Genomic DNA, 24,109 nt, shown 5'->3' with positions numbered 1-24,109 from the left:
TTCTGTCCAGCTGCCACTCACCCCGGCTGCCTTTCTGTTCCTTGAACTTGACAAGTTTTTCCCCACTCCTGGCTTTGGGCTTGCCCATCCCTTTGCCTGGAACACGCTGCCCGGATCCTTCACAGGGACGTCGCCTCCCCATCAATCCTGACCACGACACCACAGCAGCCTCACACCCAGTTGCCTGATCTACGGTGGCACTTAACCCTGTTTCTTCGGGACTTAGCGGCTTTCTGTAATTATCTTCTTTCTTCACTTGGTTTGCCGTCTGTCTCCCTTACCAGAATGCCAGCCTGATGAGTGCAGGTGTCTGCCTTGTTCTCGGCTAGAGATGCCTGGTGCCTGGCACAAACCTGCAGGATGCCCAGCCTACTCCGTGCAGTTAAGGAATGCAGGAGTCCCCGGGGAATGAACTGGATACGGGTCCATTTGGTCATTTCTAAGGGGGCCACTCCTTGGGAGAAGCCAGCTACAGACCCCTGTCCCCACCGGTGTTTCACTCAGATACCTCATATATGGGCAGGCCTGTGGTTTCCAAAATCAATAAATTTGGCAGCCAAGGCTTATTGAGCATTTACCACATGCCAGGCGTCATTCTGAGTGCTTTACAGGGCTTCACTAATTTAATCTGCACAACAAAGTATACACGGCATCCTCAGTTTACCAGCAGAGACGCACTAGGACGCACCCAAGAATGCGTGGTCATTCAGCAAACACCTGCAGGCATCGAAGCGCTGCTGTTGGTTATCATCGCGGGACAGATGGGTGAATACAGAGGTGAGCCTGGGGCATTTAATGACTGCAGGAAGGTGGACAGAACAGGAGGACAGGACATTGGGGAAGGATCAGCATGGGGGGCGCACAGGGCTACTCTGGGCAAGTGGGTAGAAGAGGAAGTGTAGGGCCACAGCCCAAGGCCCTGCTCTGGGCCCGCGCGGCACTCCAGGGTGCAGAGGCGAGGGCCCTCTGCCGCCCACCAGACGTGTGATCTTGGGCAACCCCTTAGCCGCTTGGGGCCACGTTAGCAAAATCCTGGGGAAGGCTTACATCATGCCCAGCTGCCAGAGCTATCACCGGGATTGCATTTAGAAATGCCCATGAAGGGGATCCCTGGGTGGCTCAGCGGTTAAGCACCTGCCTTCAGCCCAGGGTGTGATCCTGGAGTCCCAGGATCGAGTCCCAGGATCGAGTCCCACGTCAGGCTCTGTGCATGGAGCCTGCTTCTTCCTGTGCTTGTCTCTGCCTCTCTCTCTCTCTCTGTGTCTCTCATGAATAAATAAATAAAATCTTTAACAAAAAGTAAACATTGACTTAAAAAAAAAAAAAAGAAATGCCCATGAAAGCGCTTCATCGGCTGCAGAGGGTTGCTGAGGGAAGGAGGTAGGGCAAGGGTGCAGGCTGCCCCCCTGAAAGGCTGGGGTTAGAGCCACACTTTTATGGCCCCTCTTGGGTCCGTCCTCTGCCGCGTACCCTTCCAGGGTGGGCCAGGGTCTACCAGTTGTTCTCCGTTGACACAGAGTCTACTCCTCGGGTGTTTGTTGAGTGAAGGCCCAAGTGAGGGAAAGGCCAGGGGGAGGGTAAGAGGGAGAATAAAGACGTGGGTGAAAGATGGAGACGATGAGGAAGGGCCTGCCCCCGAGCCTCAGTTTCTTCATCTGTAAAAGACAGAGGTAAGGCTCTAGTGGGGACCCAAAGAGATGTGGCAGGTCCATGGAGGCCACCCCTTGCTGTCTCTGCTGAGCCAAAGTGCCTGGCGCCCCCTCCCCCACATCCCTGTCCCCCGGAATTTATAGATTCCTCATTGTCCTGCACAAAGGCCCTCTTGGGGAGGAGGCGGGGTGGGTGAGGAGGCTGGGGAATTAAAAAGTCAGAGGCTGAGTAACAGCCAGCCACACCCGAGGCCCCATAAATCTTCCTGGGCTCCGGGTAAGAAGGCCTGGTCTGCCCTCACCCGGAGCAGCCTGCAGGGCTCCTGCTCAGTCCCGGGGGCACCCTGGTGGAGGTGTGGAGGCCCCAGGATGGGCCCTGAGGGCAGGGGAGGGGTGCACCCTATTGTTTTATCCCAATGACTTCAGGGAGTCCTTCCTCCCACCCCGCCCCTGCTGCTCCCTGACGCGGCCCTGTCACTGCTTGTTGGGACAGAGCCGAAAAAGTAGCTCTCTGTGCACATTCTGAGACCCTGGGTGAGTGGGGCCCAGAGGTCCAGACTCCAGGAAAGCAGCCGCCTCCCCCACCCCCGCCTCTCCGGGAGAGGAGACCTGCCAGATGGTGCAGTGTTAACAGATGACAAGAAAACAGAATTACTCAGCTGCTCTGTCCCTCCTGTTCCTGGAAGGGGATGGCCTCAAACTGGAAAGAGACAATGATGTCAACTGGGAGGGTTGGGGAGGAGAGGGAGGGAGAGAAGCTTTGGGGCACAGGGGCCTGCAAACCAGCCCATGGCAGACCTGGCTCCGCATCCCATCTCCCCATCTCGGCCGCTCACCAGCTGGGGGATCTCAAGCAGGTCCCTTAACCTCTCAGAGTCTGTGTTTCCTCATCTATAAAATAGGTCGATGAAAAACCCGGCCTTACCTTCTCACTGGCTTTTATGAAGATAATGTGGATTTTTCTCTTAATAGAATGGGCTTTATAACCTGTGAAGGTGTCAAAATATAAGAGGTTACTTATAAACTGTAAGTGCCAGCCCCTTAGAGTGGCATTTTAAAGACTTTTTAAAAATCATTTTATAAACTTTCTTTTCCTTACAACAAAATGGAATAGGATAGAAAATATCATGCATATCACAATGTTACCTACAACTTTTGCTTTTACTTACGGGGATGTTCTTGTGTCCTGGGGCCAGAGGTAGATGCATTTGACTGTGGGTGATGGTCCCAAAAGTTTGAAATATTCCAAGTAGAGAAAGTCCTTTAGTGGTATCTCCAGAATGGGAAGGTGGGTGGATGGAAACCAACAACAAGAAAAGCACCAGGAGAAATACATGTGATGGGCCTTGGACTGTGGACCTCGGGGTGGGGAGACCTGGTTCCCAGTAGCTCAGTGTAACTGAGACTGGGGGCAGTGGGTGCTTGCTTAGCACCTACGGGCCTGCCCTCTCGGTGGATAACAAGAATCTCTTTGCTTTGTAGGATGCCTTGAGCCTGAATCATAAGGACACTGTTCCTGAACGCTTACTAGGCCATGGCCACTGCTCCGTCAGCTTGGCCCTGAACTGAGCCAAAGAGAGGGGCTAGTCGGTGAGAACCTGGAACCCCTGTGCTTGGACCTTTTCCCCCAACAAACCCACTAAAAGTGCAACAGGTATGATGTAGTGGTAGTCAGGACCCTCCTGCCTGAACTTCACCCATGACCCTCATCCCCACCTCCACCCCAGGGGCCTAGTCTGGTGGGGGTGAACTGGTCAGAGGGGGCCCTAAATCAATCCCAGACTTCCCTGGCCGGCATTGAGTTACGAGCTGTGGGTTTTGTGATGTAGATCATGGTAGGGGAGGAGGGGGCATGACCTATGGCAGGTCACAGAGGACCCCCAGAAGGGGCCAGAGCTGGGGTCAGAGGTCACCTCCTCCATTCTCCATCCCACCGTGCTGGGTCCTATCCCATGTCCTTAAGTCCTTAAGCAGGGTGGGCCATTTCCCCACTGATTGCCTGTCCCAGCTGTACCTGCCACCAGGCCTGTAGGGTGGGAGTAGGAAGCTTGTTCTGGAAAAAGAACCTGGAAAGAAGGCAGAGGTTGAGATAACAGTACATTTGATTCTCTAACGGTGACTGGCCTGTGCTCCAAACTTGACTCAAGAGTTTGCTGAGCTCTTTCTCTGTAGATTCGTTGCTGCCCTTTCCCCGAATCTCCCCCCCTCCCCCGCCCCTTCTGACTTAACTGCACAAGTCAAGATTCCTGCCAATCCCAGCCCAAGGCATTAGATGGCTGGAGATACGGCCTGACAATCGGAGTCCAGATAGAGAGAGTCAAGCCGGCTCCAGACAATGTGTGTTGCCAGGGCTTAAGAGAGAGTTTTAGAGGGATAGAGAGAAGGAAAGGTCCAGACAGTGAGATGAGATCAAAACTGAAAAGATGGAGAAGTGAAGTCAGGCAGACAGAAGGAAGATGGACAGACAGAAGGCAGTGAAGAGATGGAGAGTGAAGGGAAGTTAGGGTGGCAAGAAAAGAGCATTCTGGTTCACTCCCATCAGAGCCCAGGGATCAAAGGGAGGATAACCCTCCCTCTCTGTTTTGGTTTTTTGTTTTTGTTTTCAAAGACTTTATTATTTATTTATTCATGAGAGACACAGAGAAATGGAGACATAGGCAGAGGGAGAAGCAGGATCTCTGCAGGGAGCCCACCACCAGGCTGGATCCCAGGATCCCGGGATCAGGAGCCAAGCCAAAGGCAGACGCTCAGCCACTGAGACTGAGCCACCTGGGTGCCCCCCTTCCTCACTATTTTTTTTTAAGATTTTATTTATTTATTCATGATAGAGAGAGAGAGAGAAAGAGAGAGGCAGAGACACAGAGGGAGAAGCAGGCTCCACGCCGGGAGCCCGACGCGGGACTCGATCCCGGGTCCCTAGGATCATACCCTGGGCTGAAGGCAGCGCTAAACCACTGAGCCACCCAGGGATCCCCCCTCTTCCTCACTGTTAATCCTTAATCCTTAAGACTGCCAAACTGAGACTCTGAAGGCCCCTGAGATGTACCTGTAACGCCCAGAACGTGATCCAGTATCTTACCCATTAACTAGCGACCCCCAGCCCCCCTCTACCACAGTCATCCCCATCAGCGAAGACAGACACAGGGAGAGTCAAGACCCAGCCTGGGGAACTGGAAAGGGGGGAGTGGGAAGGGACCTGCAAATGGTCTGCCTGAGGGCAGAGGCCTGGACGGGACACCTGGCATGGATGGAGCCTTGCTGCAGGCAGAAGGTAAAAGAAACCTCACAAACCATCTGGGTACCAGCCAGCTTGATTAAAGCTGATCTACACAAATAAACCCCCCGGCTACCATTCTGTGGGACCAAAACTGGGCCCCATTCACCCTCCTCCTGTGCCCTGCCCTGCCAAGACCTTGCCGGGCATCCAACCCCAGGACCCTCTGCCATAGGCTCCTCCGGGTGGGGATGCTCTCCCAAGTCCTGCCCAGGGCTGCCACCTGCTGGCTGAGCGTGGCCTGGCTGAACAGGACCCTTGCTGAGGCTGGGAGTGACCTCCGCCTGGGGGGAAAGATCACCCAAAAAGCAAAATGTGAAATTCCCTTTTACCCAGTTAGATGTCCTTGGGGCCTCTCGGCACAGATCAAAGTCTCCTATCCCTCTACAGTCGTTGCTGAGTGGTAGTCAGGGGACTCTTCAGGCCAGAGGAGGGACTGTCAGCGAACTTCCCATTTCCTGAGTGGCCAAGACTGGGCTAGATGCAGAAGGAAAACATGACCAAGGTGAGGGAAACAGCCAAGCACAAGATTAATGATAGATAACTCCTGTGAAGAGCCAAAGTACCTGCCCGACACAAGGCACGTTTCGGTTCATAGTTATTGAACAAATGAATGAGTGAGTGAAGTTCAGGGGTACACTGAGAAGTAATGGACTCTTAAAAAAAAAAAAGATTTTATTTATTATTTGAGAGAGAGAGAGAGGGAGAGAGAGAACAGGAACAGGGAAAGGGGCACTCCCCGCTGAGCCGGGAGCCGGCCATGGGGCTCTATCTCAGGACCCTGGGATCATGACCTGAGTCTAAGGCAGATGCTTAACTGACTGAGCCACCCCAGCGCCCCGAGAAGTGATGAACTCTGTGTACAATGCAGGTTGGGTAGGGGTGCCTGGCTAGCTCAGTCAGTGGAGCATGACCCATGACTCTTGATCTCAGGGTCATGAGTTGAAGCCCCACGTTGGGTGAGGAGCCTCCTTTAATATATATGTTTAAGATTTTATTTATTTATTTGACAGAGGAGGAGAGGGAGCACAAGCAGGGGGAGTGGCAAACAGGGGGAGAGGGAGAAGCAGGCTCCCCACTGAGCAGGGAGCCCAACGTAGGGCTCTGTCCCAGAGTCCAGGATCATGACCGGATCAGATCCAAAGGCCAATGTTTAACCAATGGAGCCACCCAGGTGTCCCTGGCAACGCTTCAATATCAGTCATTCTTTACAAAAGTCCTCAGACTTGGCCACACATTAGAATCACATGGGGGGATTTTATTTTATTTATTTTTTAAAGATTTTATTTATTCATGAGAGACAGAGAGAGAGAGGCAGAGACACAGGCAGAGGGAGAAGCAGGCTCCATGCAGGGAGCTGGACGTGGGACTCGATCCCGGGTCTCCAGGATCACACCTTGGGCGGAAGGCAGCACTAAACCGCTGAGCCACCTGGGCTTCCCGGATTTTATTTTCTTTATTTCGATTTTTAACTTTTACTTATTTTAAGTAATCTATACACCCAACGTGGAGCTCAAACTCACAACCTTGAGATCACAAGTCACATGCTCTACCAACTGAGCCAGCCAGACGCCCCTACTATTTTGTTTGTTTGCTTGGCTTTGTTTTATTTATTTTTTATTTTTTAAATTTCTTTTTTTTAAAGGATTTTATTTATTTATGCATGAGAGATACAGAGTGAGAGGCAGAGACATAGGCAGAGGGAGAAGCAGGGTCCTCGCAGGGAGCCCGATATGGGACTCGATCCTAGACCCTGGGATCACAACCTGAGCCAAAGGCAGATGCTCAACTGCTGAGCCACCCGGGCGTCCCTAAATTTATTTTTCTAACAAGTTTGAGAGCTCATCTATTTCTCTGTCACCCAGGGCTCTGGCTGTGTTGTGTGTGTTTTTTTTTTTAAGATTTTATTTATTGATTCATGAGAGACAGAGAGGGAGAGAGAGGCAGAGACACAGGCAGAGGGAGAAGCAGGCTCCATGCAGGGAGGGGCATGTGGGACTCTATCCAGCATTTCGGGATCAGGACCTGAGCTGAAGGCAGACGCTCAACTGCTGAGCCACCCAGGCATCCCTTTTTAAGAAGATTTATTTATTTATTTGAGAGAGAGAGAGCGAGCTGGGCCAGGGGCAGAGGGAGAGGGAGAGAGAATCCACAAGCAGACTCCCCGCTGAGCGCCCCATGAGATCATGACCTGAGCTGACAGGAGGCAGATGCTTAACTGCCTGAGCCACCCAGGTGCCCCGCTACTATTTTTTTTTTAAGTGATTAAGTGATTACACGGTGCGGCCAATGTCAACAACTACTCTTCTAGTCCTTTCTATGCATTTCCGTACATGTAAGTTAGCCCATCACACACACATACATCATATATATACAGCTTGTTTCTCTCCAATTAATATGTCTCAGAGATATTTTCCAAGGAGGCCATATGGATCTATCTCATTATTTTTTAATGGAGGCACAATCTTATGTGCATGCTTTTTTCAAGCCCTTCCTCTACTGACGGACATATAAGTCATTTCTAAATTTCTTTTTTTAAATAATTACAATGCTGCAAAGCATATACAATATATCTTTGTTCACATATGCAAGTACTGTTTTGGGAAAGATTTCTAAAAGCTGAATTTTTGGGTTCATGTGTATGTACATTTGTTATTTTGATAGATACTGTCAAAATGCTTTCCAAAAATACTTCCCTAATTTACATTTCCCCAACAGTGTAAGCACTTAATATTATTAATGTTTCATTTTTGCTAAGCTGATGGGCCAAAAGCAATGTTTCATTATTGTTTTAATTTGCCTTTTCCTGCTTACTTGTGAGATTAAGCATCTTTTCATATGTTTATTGGCCATTTGTATTTCTTCTATGAATTAATTACCATGTCTTTTCCCCATATTACTCTTTGGTTGTTTTTTAATTAATTAGGATTAGAGGAAATTCTATTTCCAATAACATGAGTGGCTGGACTCTGGACTGATATTACTGAGTAAAACAGTAAAAATACTAGTTAAAATAGAAAATTCAAATTATTTGAAAAGCATAGAAGAGTGGCCACATAGCAGGGCGCCTGGGTGGGTGGTTCAGTCAGTTGAGTGTCCGACTCCTGGTTTCCACTCGGGTGGTGATCTTAGGGTCATGGGAGCGAGCTCTGCATCAGGCTGCACGCTCAGCACGGAGACTGCTTGAGTTTTTTTCTCCCTCTTCCTCTGCCCTTCCCCTCTTCCTCCACATGCCTGTGCTTTCTCGCTTGCTCTCTCTAAAATGAACAAATAAATCTTATTTTTAAAACATTTTATTTATTCATGAGACACACACTGATTTTTTTTTTAAAGATTTTATTTTTTTTATCTATTCATGAAAGACAGGGAGAGAGAGGCAGAGACACAAGCAGGCTCCATGCAGGGAGTCTGCACCACCAGGGCTGCCCCCACACACTAATTTTTATTCTTTCATACAAAATTGCAAACAAGGGGATCCCTGGGTGGTGCAGCGGTTTAGCGCCTGCCTTTGGCCCAGGGTGCGATCCTGGAGACCCGGGATCGAGTCCCACATCAGGCTCCCGGTGCATGGAGCCTGCTTCTCCCTCTGCCTGTGTCTCTGCCTCTCTCTCTCTCTCTGTGTGACTATCATAAATAAATAAAAATTAAAAAAAAAAAGCTTTAAAAACAAACAAACAAACAAAAAACAAAATTGCAAACAAGTGTATTTTCCTTTAAAACTTCTCTCCCAAAAAATAAAAAATAAAACTTCTCTCTCTCTCTCTGTGTCTCTCATGAATAAATAGATAAAATCTTTAAAAAAAAGCTTGTCTTTTTTTCTCTTGCTGCCTTTAAAATCTACTTGTGGTAATGTAAAGTTTTACTTTTTTTTTTTTTTTGAAGATTTTATTTATTGATTCATGAGAGAAGTAAAGACATAGGCAGAGGGAAAAGCAGGCTCCATGCAGGGAGCCCAATGTGGGACTCGATCCTGGGACTCCAGGATCATGCCCTGGACTGAAGGCAGGCACTAAACCACTGAGCCACCCAGGGATCCCCCCAAGTTTTACTCTTGAAAAAAAAGAAATAAAAATTTTTAAAGATTTTATTTATTTATTAATGAGAGAGAGAGAGAGAGAGAGAGAGAGAGGCAGAGACACAGGCAGAGGGAGAAGCAGGCTCCATGCAGGGAGCCTGATGTGGGACTCGATCCCGGGACTCCAGGATCATGCCCTGGGCCGAAGGCAGACACTAAACCTCTGAGCCACCCAGGGATCCCCCCAAGTTTTACTCTTGAAAAAAAAAGAAATAAAAATTAAAAAAAATAAAGTTATACTTTTGTGTGTAGGTATGGATTTCTTACTGTTTATCTTTCTTTGGATTTTTTAAAATCTATCCTGCTTTTGGATCTATAAATTTTTGTCTTTCATTGGTGCTGGAAAATTCTGGAAATCTCCTATTTTTTTTTTTAAATTTTTTTTTTTTTTTATTTATGATAGTCACAGAGAGAGAGAGAGAGAGAGAGAGAGAGAGGCAGACACATAGGCAGAGGGAGAAGCAGGCTCCATGCACCGGGACCCCGACGTGGGATTCGATCCCGGGTCTCCCGGATCGCACCCTGGGCCAAAGGCAGGCGCCAAACCGCTGCGCCACCCAGGGATCCCTGGAAATCTCCTATTAAATTTACTTTGGTTCTGTCAAAGATGAAGACTATGGATATTGTGGGACACCTGGCTGGCTCAGTCAGAGGAGCATGAAAGCCCTTGATCTCAAGGTCATGAGCTCAAGCCCCAAGTTGAGTGTACAGATTACTTAAATAAAAGTTAAAAAAAAAAAAAAAAGACTGGAAATTGAAGCTGAAGTTTGCCTAATTCAACAAATATTTTCAAACTAAAGCAGATTCCTTGATTTGTTTTTTCTTTTTTTTTTTTTTTTTTTTTTTACGGATTTTATTTATTTATTCATGAGAGAGAGAGAGGGGCAGAGACACAGGCAGAGGGAGAAGCAGGAGCCCAATGCGGGACTCGATCCTGGGACTCCAGGATCATGCCCTGGGCCAAAGGCAGTGCTAAACCACTGAGCCAACTAGGCTGCCCGCTTGATTTGTTTTCTTGTCTGAGATCCTGCCCTCCCTTAGATTTTAACCTAATAAATTATTTTTTTTTAAAGATCTATTTAGGGACACTGGTGGGTCAGTGGTTGAGCGTCTGCCTTTGGCTCAGGTCATGATCCCCCAGGGGGCCAGGTCTTGGGATCAAGTCCCACATGGTGCTCCCTTCAGGAGAGGGTGGAGGGTGGGGGAGAGAAATAGAAAGGGAGAGATAGCAGGAGGAGCTCTGGTGTCTCTTCCTTTTCTGGAAAGGACAGCAATCCTGTTGGATTTGGGTCCACTCCATGACCTCATTTAATTTTAAGTTTGTCCACAAAGGCTCCAACTCCAAATAAAATTACACTGAGGGTTAGGGTTTCAACGTATGAATTTTAGGGGGACACAATTCAGTCCATAACAGATCCCTTCTTCACGCTATATATGAGTAAATTTCAGATGTTCATACAGAATTATTAAAATTAAAACTGCAAAATTAATAAAAGAAATGAAGATCTTTGTGATCTCACTTCACTGTGAGAAGTGCTTCTCAAACAAGACCCAAAGGCACAAAGCATAAGGAAAAATTTTGATGAGTTTAATCATATCAAACTTCTGGATTTCTTTCAGCAAAGCTCACCACAGATCAACCTAAAAGAAACGCACATACAACAGTGGCAACATCTAAAACGCACTCGACACTGGGTTTATTATCTAGAATATTAGAAGGAATTCTTGAAAAAGCAATGAGAAAAAGATAGGAAAGCTCAACAGGACATGGGACGAAGGCTATGAGCAGGCGATTCGCAGGAGGAGACGCGAGAATGGCTCTCAGGTGTTCGGAAAGATGCTCACCGTGTTGATAATCAGAAAAATCCAGTGTAAACTAGTGATATTACCTTACAGTTCTGTCCCATCAGATTAGAGAAAAATTAGAAGGCTGAATAATTACCAGATTGGCCAAGGGTGTGGGGAGGCTTACATGCACTGCTGGTGGGCACACTGCCAATTGGAGAGCAGCCTGGTCAGTAAGGATGCGTGTGCCCTCTGACCTAACAGTCTCAGAACCACCCTGTCGCAGGTCTGGCTGCTAGACACGTACGAGGATGTCCACTGCAGCATTATTTGCAGCGGCAGAGAGTTGGAGGCAAGTTAGTATGCAACACCGGAAGAACAGATTAGAAAAATCTGATAGATGAACAGTACAGAACTTTATGCAGCAGGAGGAAGTTGGGAGAAAGAAAGAGATAAAAAGCTATGCCCCTTATCTTTTATCAAGAGAGCAAAGATTTTTCCAGAAGCCTCACCCACTAGACTACTGCTTGCATTTCATTGGCCAAGATTGTGGCCAGTGGTCACACTTCACTAAAAAGTGACTAGAGAGAAGGGGGCTGTGGTTTACAGATAGGGATTGTGACATCTGATTAGTGCTATCTAACACCTAATCGAGTAGATTTCTTCTATTTGCTGCATAGAGCTCCATAGTGTGCATTCACCAGACTTGACCGTGAAGGCTAGAGGTGCAGTAGCCATCTCGTGACCATGAGGAAAAGTTAACAGACTCCCAGAGAAGGCCCTGCCACCATCAGTTTATATCAACACCAACAGCTTATCCCTGGACTTCTTAATCTTGTGTGAAGAATAAACCCCGATTTGGTTAAGCCACTTGTGGCAGTTGGGTTCGACAGCAGACAGCAGAAATAGATCTGGCTCGGTTAGACATAAAGGAGTGGAGAAACAGGTTCTAGGCTCAGAAACAGCTCCCAGCTTTGCCAAGCACATGACCTTTGCCTGTGATCGGAAGCATCAGTCACTATACTACAGGAAGCTGATGAATCAGGAAGCTGCTCACCAGAGCCCCACTACATCTGTCCTGATCCGTGACAGCAAAACAGATGTCCCATGGCATTTAGCTCTGTTCCAAATTTATGTCTTGCACAAGAGCAGAACCTAAATCACAGATTTCTAGCCCAGGGGAATTGAGGAAGTGTCCTTTTGGTTTTCCAGCTTCTGTAGTTCACAAGAAACACTCAAAGGAGTTTTGGATCGGTGTTGGCAGCCACCACACCTCAGGGGCCAGCTTTTGGTTGCTCACCACCAAAGACACTCCTAGCAGATACACTGCACCGAACGCAATGAGGGGAGATCTCCAGAACAGCACGGGGTGGAAAAAACAGAACGAGCTCTGTCACACAGTCCTACGGTGCTGGTTAAAACATACATAAACCAGGTAGAGGAGGAGAGGGGAAAATAAGAGGAAATCAGAGAGGGAGACAAACCATAAGAGACTCTTATCTCTAGGGAACAAACTGAGGGCTGCTGGAGGGGAGAGGGTGGGGATGGGGTAACTGGGTGATGAGCATTAAACAGGGCAATTGAGGTTATGAGCACTGGGTGTTATATGGAAGTGATGGCTCGCGAAACCCTGCTTCTGAAATTAATTTAATTTTTTAAAAAGATTTTATTTATTTATTCATGAGAGACACAGAGAGAGGCAGAGACACAGGCAGAGGGAGAAGCAAGCCCCATGCAGGGAGCCCGACGTGGGACTCGATCCCGGGTCCCCAGGATCACGCCCTGGGCCTAAAGCAGACGCTCAACCACTGAGCCACCCAGGCGTCCCCTGAAATTAATTTTAAAAACCATACTAAACCAACACTACCTTTTTTAATGCAATGTGCGTTTTCAAGGATATGTAAGTGCCGATTGGTAAAGGGAGGGAGGAGAAGAATGGGCTTTGGGGATCAGGGATGAAAGAGATCAAGCAAATAAAGTAAAATAAAAGCAGATCTCCTACCTGCTGATGGTGGGAATGATATAAACAGAAGAACAAGGTTGACTCCGTTTTCTACACCTGAGGTCCAAAAGTGACCCGTTAAATTTAATATTTAGTATTAATTTAATTTAAAGCATGGTTTAATTATCATTCTAAAAATTATAAATAAAAAAAATTTTAAAAATAAAATAAAATAAAAATTATAAATAGGGGCAACCCGGGTGGCTCAGCGGTTTGGTGCCGCCTTGGGCCCAGGGCGTGATCCTGGAGACCCGGGGTCGAGTCCCACGTCGGGCTCCCTGCACGCAGCCTGCTCCTCCCTCTGCCTGTGTCTCTGCCTCTCTCTCTGCGTCTCTCATGAATAAATAAATAAAATATTTAAAAAAAATAATAATAATAAATAAATAAATAATAAAAATTATAAATAATTTGATTGTTCTAACATCAACGCAATTTAAATATCCCGTACTTAGTTTACCATACCAGAACTAGTCCATGCGATTTACTAGATCGTAATTTCTGCACCCCTAATTAGGCAATTCTGTATCTTAATTTCCCCAGAACCTCAAAAAAAATAAAAATAAAAAAGATCCAGGTTATCCGTGGAGCCCCACCTCCCCCAGTCCCCCCAGTTCAGAGATGTCTGCGCTCGCACCCCCTCCTTCCACCTCCCCCTCCTCCATCCTCAAAGGGAAAGGGGCTGCGGGCTTTCCCGGCGGGGCCGGGACCCCTCACGACCTACCACCCTGCAGGGTGTCCCGAGGGGCGCGCTTCTGGGGCGGATGGGGGGGCCCAGGTGAGCGTGTCTGGAGGGGGCGGGGCCTCACCCTAGACACGCCCCCCGCGGGAGGAGCTGCCTGGTCTGGCCCCGCCCACTGGGGGCGGGGTCTCGGGAGGGTCAGGTGTCTGCGAGAGGGGAGCCCCCCCCTGTGTGGGCTGCTCACCCAGCTTGATCCAGCTCAACCCCGTGGGGGGGGGCGGTTTGCAGCAGCTCCCTCCCTAAGTCCAGCCATCTGTTACCTGCCTCGCTTCCTGGGGAGAGAGAGCGCCCTGGGGCCGCCCCGGGGACCCGCCAGTGTGCCCCAGGAGTGCGGGGGATGCTGGCGCGCCGGCGGTGACTGCCTCCTAGGAGCCCCCACTCGCGGGTAAGGCCCCGAGGGAGAGAGGAGACGGCCCCCGCTGCTGGACTCTTACTGGGGTCCCCCCCACCAACTACTTCTGCCTCTTAGGGTTCCCGCCCACAGCTTGTCCTGCCCTAAGGTGGTGGGGAGCTGGGGCGCTGCCCTGGGGTCCAGGGAGACCCCATTCCCTTCTATTCTGTGTTGTAGATGCCAGCTGCATGAGGAGGAGGGACGGGCCTTCCTGTCCTCTTGTCCCCCCCTCCCCGACCCCAGCCTCCCACCCCTGCGCTGGAAGAGGAGGAGCCGCCCGTTGCACAGCATCCTCCACCCCATGTCTGAGGCATCGTCCTGCCCCGACCCGGAGACCCCTGCCTCGGGCTGCAGCCTGGGGGCCTTGTACTGGGCCTGTGTCCGCAATGACCCTGTCCAGCTCCAAGCCGCGTTGGACGGTGGGGTCTCCCCGGAAGAGGCCGCCCAGGTGGATGGCAATGGGAGGGTGAGCTCCCACCCCACACCCCCCCAGGTGTTTCCCAGGGCAGCTTGGGCATCTCTGTGTCCCCGCCACACGACACTCATCCCGTGCCTGGATCCTTGGGAGGAAAGGAGGGGGTGAGGGGGGCGTCTGAACAGAGGTCGGGGCATCCCGGGTGAGGTGTGGGTTGAGAGGGCACAGGCCCCCAAGGGGATCTTGGAGGAGCGCGCTGGGGCTGAGCTGCCCCTCCCCCAGACAGGCCTCATGGTCGCCTGCTACCACGGCTTCGGCAGTGTGGTGGCCCTGCTCAGCCGCTGCCCTTTCCTCGATGTGAACCAGCAGGATAAAGAAGGGGACACAGCCCTCATGCTGGCTGCCCAAGCAGGTGAGACACTGTTGGCCTTACCTCCCACCACTTCCCCCCCTTCACACAGGGTCACAATCCCCTACTTCTTGTGTAACTTCCTCCCACCCAAAGCACTGTTGTGGATGGGGTTCCGGGGCTTCATCACCCTCTTTTGGGGGAGAGCTAAGCCCCATCCTTGGTGCCCTGCAGGCCATGTGCCTCTGGTGAGTCTCCTGCTCAACTACTACCCAGGCCTGGACCTGGAGCGCCGGGACCAGCGGGGGCTAACAGCACTGATGAAGGCCGCCATGCGGGACCGTTCGGAATGCGTGGCTGCCCTCCTCATGGCAGGTGCATGGGGCCTGGACCGGGATTTGTGACCTCCAGTCCCTCCGCAAGCCTTCCAGCCTGATGCTAAGTCAGCTGGATAGTTGTCAGGTGGAGATGGAGGATCAACCTAGGCTGACTTCCTGGAGGAGGGGAGTGTGCATGAGCCTCTCACAACCAGCAAAACCCAGCTACTGGTAGCTCTATTTACACTGTGAATGTTGGTCTCAGAAAAGAAAGCTTGGGAGGATAACCTAGACCCGCTGGAAAAAAAAAAAAACAAAAAACCCTGATATCCAGAACCAGACCCTTGGGTTCTAGTCCTGGCTCTGCCGCCAGCTGAGTGACCCTGGGCAGATGGCTTCCCTCTTTGGGCCTTACCAGTACAATGAGGGTGTTGGCTTTCTCTGGGATGACTTCCATCTCTGACAAGCCAGGGTCCAAGGGACACGATGATACGTCGTCGAGGCATGTGGCCGTGTGGAGTCTTTCTGGGGTGAAGTCCACACTGCTCATGCAGCCTTGGGCCTTCACCATTCCCTGAGGTGGGCTTGCCATCTGTTGGTCACCCCGGGGAACCCCAGCCTCCAACTCTTCCTTTCCCTATCCCATCTGACTGTGTTGGGGTGAGGAGGGAGGAAACTTTCACTCCTCCTTTATCCCAAAGTGGCTGCTATTTCCCCACCCCAGATTAAAGGGGTGTGGTGATGAAGAGAAGGGGGTGGGGCCAGCAGGACCCCCCTCTACCTGTCCAGCAGGTACAGCTCAGGCCTCCACCAACCTGCCCACCATCCCTTCCTTGCCTCAGGAGGTCCCTATTCTGCTCCAGGTTTGGAGACCGCCCCCTCCAACCAGGTCCCTCTGACGCCTTTCCTACTCTCTGGACTTTAATTTTATCATATATTAATAAAGTGGCCCGAGGCTGTGGCCACTGACGGCTCCCAGATTCCAGCTGCAACAGGATGGGACTCTGTGGTCCTTAATCTAACCCAAATCAGTCCCGCTGCTAAAGAATCTGCCCTTCTGCAAGCCACCGATCCCTGTCCCCACCCCATGTCACTCCCGTGCCCCCTCCCAGGCGCTGACCTGACCGCGGTGGACCCTGTTCGGGGCAAGACGGCCCTGGAGTGGGCAGTGCTGACGGACAGCTTCGACACCGTGCAGAGGATCCGGAAGCTGCTGCGGCGCCCGCGCATAGAGCAGCTCAGCCAGCAGTACCAGCCCGAGTGGCCAGCCTTGCCGGGGCTTGTGGCCCAGGCCCAGGCCCAGGGCGCCCCATCTCTCCTAGAGCGACTGCAGGCCACCCTGAGCCTCCCCTTTGCCCAGCCTCCGCAGGACGGGGGGGTCCTGGACCATCTTGTGACCATCACGACCAGCCTGGCCAGTCCCTTCCTCACCACCGCCTGCCACACTCTGTGCCCAGACTGCCCACCTACACTGGGCACCCGGAGCAAGTCTGTGCCAGAGCTGCTGGGCACTGCCCCGCCCCCGCCCCCAGCCCCGCAGCCCCCCCAGGTAGTCCCTGGCTCCCGGGTCCTCATCCCCTACCAGAGCCGTCAGGGCATGTTGAGTGTGTGCCCTCAGTGGCTACAACCCAGAGACAGTAGCACCCCGAGGCCCCAGGCCCCCAAGATCCACCTGTCCAAGGCATCCTCACCTCCCAGACAGTTCAAGCTAGAGTTTAGGCCTCGAGAGACTCAGAAGCTCGCCCTTCCTATCTGGAGATACCAGGAGCTCAGGCTGGAGAGGAGGAGGCAGGAGGAGGAGGCTAGGTGGGCACAGAATCAGGGGAAGATGGGCTAGGCCAGGCTGGGAGCAGAGGATCGGGCCCTCCCTAAGGCTCCTTGGCCCTCTAGAGCCCCTTCTGCTTACCCACCCACCTCCGTGCAAATGATTCTACTCTAACCTACCTAGGACGTTATTTATACAGCGTTGTTTGCCATCATAAGAGTGGAAACAACCTAAGTGTCCATCACCTGAGCTAGAGGACTAGCTACATTGATCCTGGGCTTAATTACCGCACATCCCTATGCGGTCTTCCACACAGTGGTAAAACAAGGTAGGGACACTCTTTCTTTTTTTTTTTTTTTAAAGATTTTATTTATTTATTCATGAGAGACAGAGGTGGGGGCGCAGAGACACAGGCAGAGGGAGAAGCAGGCTCCATGCAGGGAGCCCGACACGGGACTCGATCCAGGGACTCCAGGATCATGCCCTGGGCCGGAGGCAGGTGCTAAACCGCTGAGCCACCCGGGGATCCCAGGGAAGCTCTTTATGTTCTGATGGAGGGATCCCTGGGTGGCGCAGCGGTTTGGCGCCTGCCTTTGGCCCAGGGCGCGATCCTGGAGACCCGGGATCGAATCCCACATCAGGCTCCCGGTGCATGGAGCCTGCTTCTCCCTCGGCCTATGTCTCTGCCTCTCTCTCTCTCTCTGTCTCTCTCTGTGACTATCATAAATAAAAAAAAAAAAAAAAAATATGTTCTGATGGAAAACTACCTTCAGGATGCATTAAGTGCAAATAGTCAGGGGGTGGAGCAGCGTGTACGGCATGCGACTTTTAATTTGTCACAGTAAAATTTGCACCAAGATAAACTTGACTAATACAAGCATATAGTGAGTACCAGGATGTGTTGAACTATTAGTGAATGAGGGATCGAAGGAGGGAAAGAAAGAACCATTACTGACAGTGGAGGGGAGAATGCTTGAATAAGATTGGAAAAGTATGTAAAACAATTTTTCAAAAAAAAAAAAAAAGATTGGAAAGGCAGGTACAAAAAAAGTTAACTCCTACATGGCAAAACCATCACTTTTTGGTTTTGCCAGACAAAGATGATTTGCTATTTATCAATCTTCTACAGCTTAACCGCTTAACTTTATATATAATAGAGTCTGGGCCCCAATCAAGAGTAAATAGTACGTCAAACAAAATTACTTCCCCTAGATGACCCATAGGTGGGGTTATTAGCCAATGATCTAAAATTTCTTGAAAAGGCACTTAGTAATTTTGTGTGTGTGCCTTATTTACAATTTTTTTTGACTCAGGTTTTTTTTTTTTTTTTTTAAGATTCTATTTTTAAGTAATGGCCACACCCAACCCGGGGCTCAGACTCACAACCCTGGGATTAAGAGTTGCGTGCTCCACTGACTGAGCCAGCCAGGCACCCCTGGGTATTTTTTTTTTCTTTTTTCCTTTTTTTTTTTTTTTTAAGATTTTATTTTTATTTATGAGAGAGAGACAGAGAAAGAGAGTGGGGGAAGGAGCAGGACAAGCAGACTCTGAGCTGAGCTGAGAGCTCGACACAGGGCTCAACTCCATGATCTTGGGACCAGGATCCCTCAGACTGTCAACCCCCAGTCACCCAGGCACCCCCACCCCCACCCCGGGAATTTTTTTTTTTAACACATTTGCTCCATAAATACATTTGTTTGCTTATTTGTAATAATAAAAGCAACCGTTTATAAGGTGCTTACTATATATATTAGTGCATTTAACACTCCCAATAATCCTAGGAGGATTTTATCCTCGAGGACACGGGACACAGAAGAGGCAAGGAATTGCTGGGGTCACACACTAGAAACTGACAGAGACCAGGACTGAGAGCCAGCCATCGAGGAGTGGAGGCCAGGCCCTGGGCTAGAACCCGGCTGCCTCGCGGGAACCTCCGTGGGAAGAAACACGGCCCTTTGCTCAGGAAGATGACTGAGCAACTGACCTCTAAGAGCAGAAGGGAAACTTTCCACCGAATATTTTTTTGAGACTTTTGACTTTTTAAAAAATCAGCTTTATTTTTTAGAACAGTTTTAGATTTACAGAAGAGTTGTGGAGATGGTGCAGAGTTCCCATACGCCCTCCACTCCTGACCTCTATTTTTGACCCGAGTATAGTATATTTGTTACAGTTGATGAACCAAGGGACACCTGGGTGGCTCAGCGGTTGGGTTGCTGCCTTCGGCTCAGGTTGTGACCCTGGGATCCGGGATCGAGTCCCACATTGGGCTCCTGCGAAGAGCCTGCTCTTGTCTCTGCCTCTCTGCCTCTCTCTCTCTCTCTCTCTGTGTGTGTGTCTCTCATGGATAAACAAATGAATCTTAAGAAAAAAACAGTCGATGAACCAACATTAATACATCATTGTTACTGAAGTCTAACCTTTATTCCGATTTCCTTAGATTTTCCCTAATGTCCCTTTTCTGTCCGGAATTCCAACCACGATACATTACATTTAGTTGTCATGTTGCTGTAGATTCCTCTTGATGGTGACGGATTCTCAGATATTCCCTGTTTCGGATGACCTTGACAATTTTGAGGCATACTTACCAGGTATTTAGCAGAAAAATCCCTCATTTGGGATTTGTCTGATGTTTTTCTCATGATGAGACGGGGGTTATGAGCTTTCAGGAGGAAGACCACAGGGGTGACATGCCATTCTCATCACATCACATGAAGGGCACGTGCTGTGAACGTCACGGTGAGGGAGCCTTAGTCACCTGCCTGAAGCCGTGTTTGTCAGGTTTCTCCCTGTGATGTCACTCTTCCTTCCCCCTTTGTACAGCGTGCTTCTTGGAAGGAAGTCATTACGTGAAGCCCACACTGAAGGAGTGGGGAGTTATGTCCCATCTTCCTGGAGGTGGAGCATCTACATAAATTACTTGGGGATTATTCTGCACAGAACGTTTTGACTTTTTAGTCATGTGTTACTAAATTTTGAAAAATTAAAAAATGAAAAATAAACCTGTTCTTTGAATAGGGGAAAGCACACAGACACACTGAAGTGACAATGACTTGTTTGGGTTAGATAGTGCGTGATTTCTCCCAGAGGGTTCTTTTTTTTTTTTTTTAAGATTTATTTATTTGAGAGAGAGAGCACAAGTGGGGAGGAGGGAAAGAAAGGAGCAGACTCCTGCTAAGCACAGAGCCCGACATTGTACTTGATCTCATGACCTTGAAATCATGATCTGAGCTGAAACCAAGAGTCAGATGCTCAGTCTACTGAGCCACCCAGGTGCCCCTTTGCTGGAGGCTTCTGAAGGCAACTATGGTGGACTGGGCCACTCCAGTCCATTAGTCTAGTTCAAGGCTAATTGATCATTTCCTACCTGCGTGAATACGGCACTTAAGTTCCCCTCGCCCCTGTTTTCTCGTCTGTTAATGGGAGGAGACAGGGTTTGGGGAGAGATCCGTTGGATAACATGGTGAAGACGTACTGTAAACTGTAAAATGCTACCAAGATTTGAGGTGCCGTGGAAGGGCCATGGGGAACTAAGTTGGGTCGAGCTGTTTCCAGGCCTCCGGGATGGAGCTCGAGTCCTTTCCTCCCATGGAAGCCAGGGAAAGAAGCTACATCTGCAGGCTTGGAACAGCACGGTGGTTGCACGCTCAGCCTAGGAGCTGGCCGGCGACCTTGGGCAAGTCACTGAGCCTCTCTGAGCCTCCGCCTCTCCCACCTCGAGCGGAGGTAATGAAAACACGTTCCACGGGGCCGCTGGGAACGTTCAGTGAGCGTGGAGCACTTTGCATTGTCCCCCCCTTAGCATCACCACTGTCCTCTCTCAGCCTCTCCCTGCCATGTCCCACAGGCCTGAGTTGTCCTAGGGCGCAGGGGCAGCCTGGGCATCTTCAGGACCAGAGAAGTAGCCCCCCATGGCTCTCTCCCTCCCTCCTGTTAGTGTGGGCTGCATCTGGGCTGGATCTGGGCTCGGGGTGGGGGTGGGGGTCAATTTTCCAGCAGAGGCAAGCCTCTCCACCTTGGAGACCACCGTCTGCCCCTGGCCAGCCTGGGCCGCTCCAGTTACAGGCCTGCAGTCCTGCAAGCGCTCCTCCCAGGCCAAGCCATTTACCTCTAATCCTCTCACAGCTGCCAGCCTTTCAGGCCCCAGGGAGGAAAGAAGCCCACGTCAGCCTCTCCACCAGCATCCCCGCTGCTCCCCGCCAGCCCGGCTCCTGCAGCTTCCACGTGTCAGCAGAGGCCGAGGGCCTCAGGACCAGGCCCCTGGCTGTGCTCGGCCAAGGGCAGCTCCCGGGCTTGGATCCTGGCCCCACCTCTGACCATGTCTGTGACCAGGGACAGCTCGCAGCCTCAGTCTCTTTGTTTGTTTTTTTGTTTTGTTTAAAGGTTTTATTTATTTATTCATGAGAGACACACAGAGAGAGGCAGAGACACAGGCAGAGGAGAAGGAAAAGCAGCCTCCACGCAGGGAGCCCGATGCAGGACTTGATCCCAGGACCCCGGGATCACGCCCTGAGCCGAAGGCAGATGCTCAACCACTGAGCCACCCAGGCGTCCCTCAGTCTCCTCACCTGTAACCTCAAGTGGTGATAATATGTAATCCCTGCTTCCCAGGGTCCTCCTGCAGCCCAAACAGGAGAGGTGTGCTGGGCACTGTGCATGGCCCGGGCCAGCAGTCAGCGCCCAGCGGACAATGGGTTCTGTGTCTGTGCTGATGGGCCAGGGTGTGGCCAAGGGGCAGCTCCATGGGGGAGGCCAGTGGACCCGTCCTTGGAACCCTGTGGCCTTCCTGGTGGTTCCAGGATGTTGATCTGGTGGGCCCTGAAGGGGAAACGCATGCTTTTTCCAGACAGCCTTCCCAGACCAGCTCCTGTGAGCTCTGCGCCCCCAAGCCCAGTGCATGCTGGGCCTGCAGCCCATCCCCGCTGCACTGATGGCTGGCCAGCCTGCCCCCTGAATGCCCCTGGCCACCCTCACCCTGCCCCATGGGGGGGATCCTACAGAAAGGACTGAGAAGTTGGCCTTCTGGACACCCTGGGATGTCAGCCAGGCCTGTGAGGACTCTTGGGACACCCTCCCCTCACTCCTGCATGGGCAGAAGCTGGGTTTGTCTCCCTAGTCCCTGGCTTTGAGCCCAGCCTGTCCAGGTTTAATAAACGTGTATAGACGAGAGTGGAGTTCAGGTTCCACCAAGATCTGGGAGGCTCAGGGGGCCCTTTATCATCTCCTTCCTCTTTGTAGGGCCTGTCCTGGTCCAGGAGCCACGGTGTCCCCACTCACCCCAGGGCATGCCCCAGAAAAGTGCTGCTGGGCCGAGAGAGGGCGGGGGAGTGCACGTATGTAGGGAGGACAGAGGGGCAGGTGGGGATCACTGGTTTATGCCCCTTTTTTTCCAAACTGGGGCACCCGAACAGGATTCCCTCCCCTCTAGCAGTCGTACTTTCCAAATGGTTGGAAACACCCATGCGTCTTTCACCACACCAACCACGAGGCCCCGCTTCCCTCCTCACCCCCCCATTCCTCTCCCTGACCTCTGAGGACATTTCCCCCGTCAGATTTCAGCTGGTCTCACTGACAAACCACCTGGCTGGGGTTCCTGCAGAGAATCAGAGCTGCACACTTTGCTCCCTTTCCTCAGGGGGACCCTGGTTGAGGAAGGTGCCGTGTCTGGAGGGAGGACTTGATGGCAGGGCTTGGCGTGGGAGGGGCCCTGCCACTTGCATCAGTCACATGGGCAACAGCATGGCCAATGCCCCGCCAGCCAGGGTCCCACAGGGGCCTGCAGGTTCCCAGGCACAGAAGTACACACAGGCCGGCTGCCCACCCGGCCCCGGCAAAGCACACACGAACCCACCCCATCACACAGGTACACAAGCACACAGACCCACTGACAGAGGGGGAAATAAAGGCAGGTTCCCCCTCCCTGGGGTCCCGTCTGCACCATGCACTGCCCAGGTGACTGTGCTCCGAGTCGTGGTCTGTTCAGCAACTTGCAGTGGGCCTTGGTGGGGGGAGGGGGGCCTCGTTCACCCTTAGACCTCGCTGAAAAGCCATGCTCCTCGGAGGGAAAGGAGAGAGTAGAGCAAGTCAAAACCTAAATCCTGCTTTGTGGCTATTTACTCCAGACCAGCCTTGGATACCTCCCAACCACTATTTCCTACATCCGTGCCCATGATCTGCTTTCGGGGAATTTGGGGCAGAGGACTTCAGATGAGGGGGCCCTAGAATCAAGAACTTGCTGACGGCCCTCCATACCAGGCTGTCTGGTACTGCAAGGACAGAGCCTGGGCACGGATGCCGGAGGGGTGGGAAAGGGGCAGGATTTATGGCATTTCCCCTCCAGCTGGAAACAAAGGCAGATTCCTGTGTCCAGTTCCAGCAATCCGGTCCCACCCACCCGAGTGGCTGGAGCCGAAGGAAATCCCGCTGGCCTGTGGCCTCACCCAGCCGCTCAGACCCTCTTTCAAACAATCTCTCCCCGCTGGGGCCATTACCAGCTCTCAAATCCTGGGGAGCTGCTCCTTGTCCAAATACCAAGCCCTCCCCATTGGGGATAGTCCCCTTAACCCCACAGACTCTCTCCTTAGGCAGTAACGGTCCCCTTGGCACCACCCAAGAGCCTACCAGGCCTCTACCCCCTTGCTGGGCAACTCTGCCTACCCTCACCCCACAAATTTGGGATCTACTTTTTAGAGTGGGCCAAAGTCTTGATGGAACTCTGGTGTCATCCTAAACACTCAGCCAGACCTTCAAGGCACCTCCAACGATCTTTCAACCGAACATCCCCCAGTAACAAGATGTTCACCTCAACTTGACACGTCTTCCTTCACGGTAGCACAACTGCAGCTCTGGGGAAGGGTGCGGAGTCTTAATTAGCGAAAAGTCACGAGATACTGTGGGACGCCAATAGAATAAGAACTAAAGATGCATTACTTAAACTTATAAAATAATAATATAATGATCAATAATTAGAAGGGAAAGAAAAGAGAATCTAAGTGGCCTAAATTTTGAAAAAAGAAGAAGAAGAAGAAGAAGAAGAAGAAGAAGAAGAAGAAGAAGAAGAAGAAGAAAATTAACAAAACAAAACAAAAACAAATAAATGGCCTAAATCCTGAAGCTTTAAAATAATGGCTGAGGGACCCCTGAGTGGCTCAGCGATTGAGCGCCTCCCTTCAGCCCAGGGCGTGACCCCGGGGTCCTGGGATCGAGTCCCACATGGGGCTCCCCGCAGGGAGCCTGCTTCTCCCTCTGCCTGTGTCTCTGCCTCTCTCTGTTTCTCATGAATAAGTAAATAAAATCTTTTAAAAAGAAATAATGGCTGAGGGCTCCTGGCTGGCTCAGTCGGTAAAGCGGG

General features: G+C 51.0%; 1 protein-coding gene across 1 annotated transcript; it reads left to right on the top strand.

The window, feature by feature from the left end:
• The first annotated feature begins 14,621 nt into the window (after nt 1-14,621).
• On the top strand, nt 14,622-17,032 carry ANKRD33 (ankyrin repeat domain 33). Its single transcript, XM_077871835.1, has 4 exons — nt 14,622-14,742; nt 14,914-15,075; nt 15,967-16,002; nt 16,109-17,032. The coding sequence occupies exons 1-4, from the start codon at nt 14,622-14,624 to the stop codon at nt 16,831-16,833; spliced, it is 1,044 nt and encodes a 347-aa protein (XP_077727961.1). The 3' UTR covers nt 16,834-17,032.
• Nucleotides 17,033-24,109: the final 7,077 nt, after the last annotated feature.

This window comes from Canis aureus, chromosome 25 (genome assembly GCF_053574225.1).
Source record: "Canis aureus isolate CA01 chromosome 25, VMU_Caureus_v.1.0, whole genome shotgun sequence".
Taxonomy (NCBI): Eukaryota; Metazoa; Chordata; class Mammalia; order Carnivora; family Canidae; genus Canis; species Canis aureus.
The sequence above is the reverse complement of the archived record's forward strand: the minus strand, read 5'-3'. Positions and strand labels throughout refer to the sequence as shown.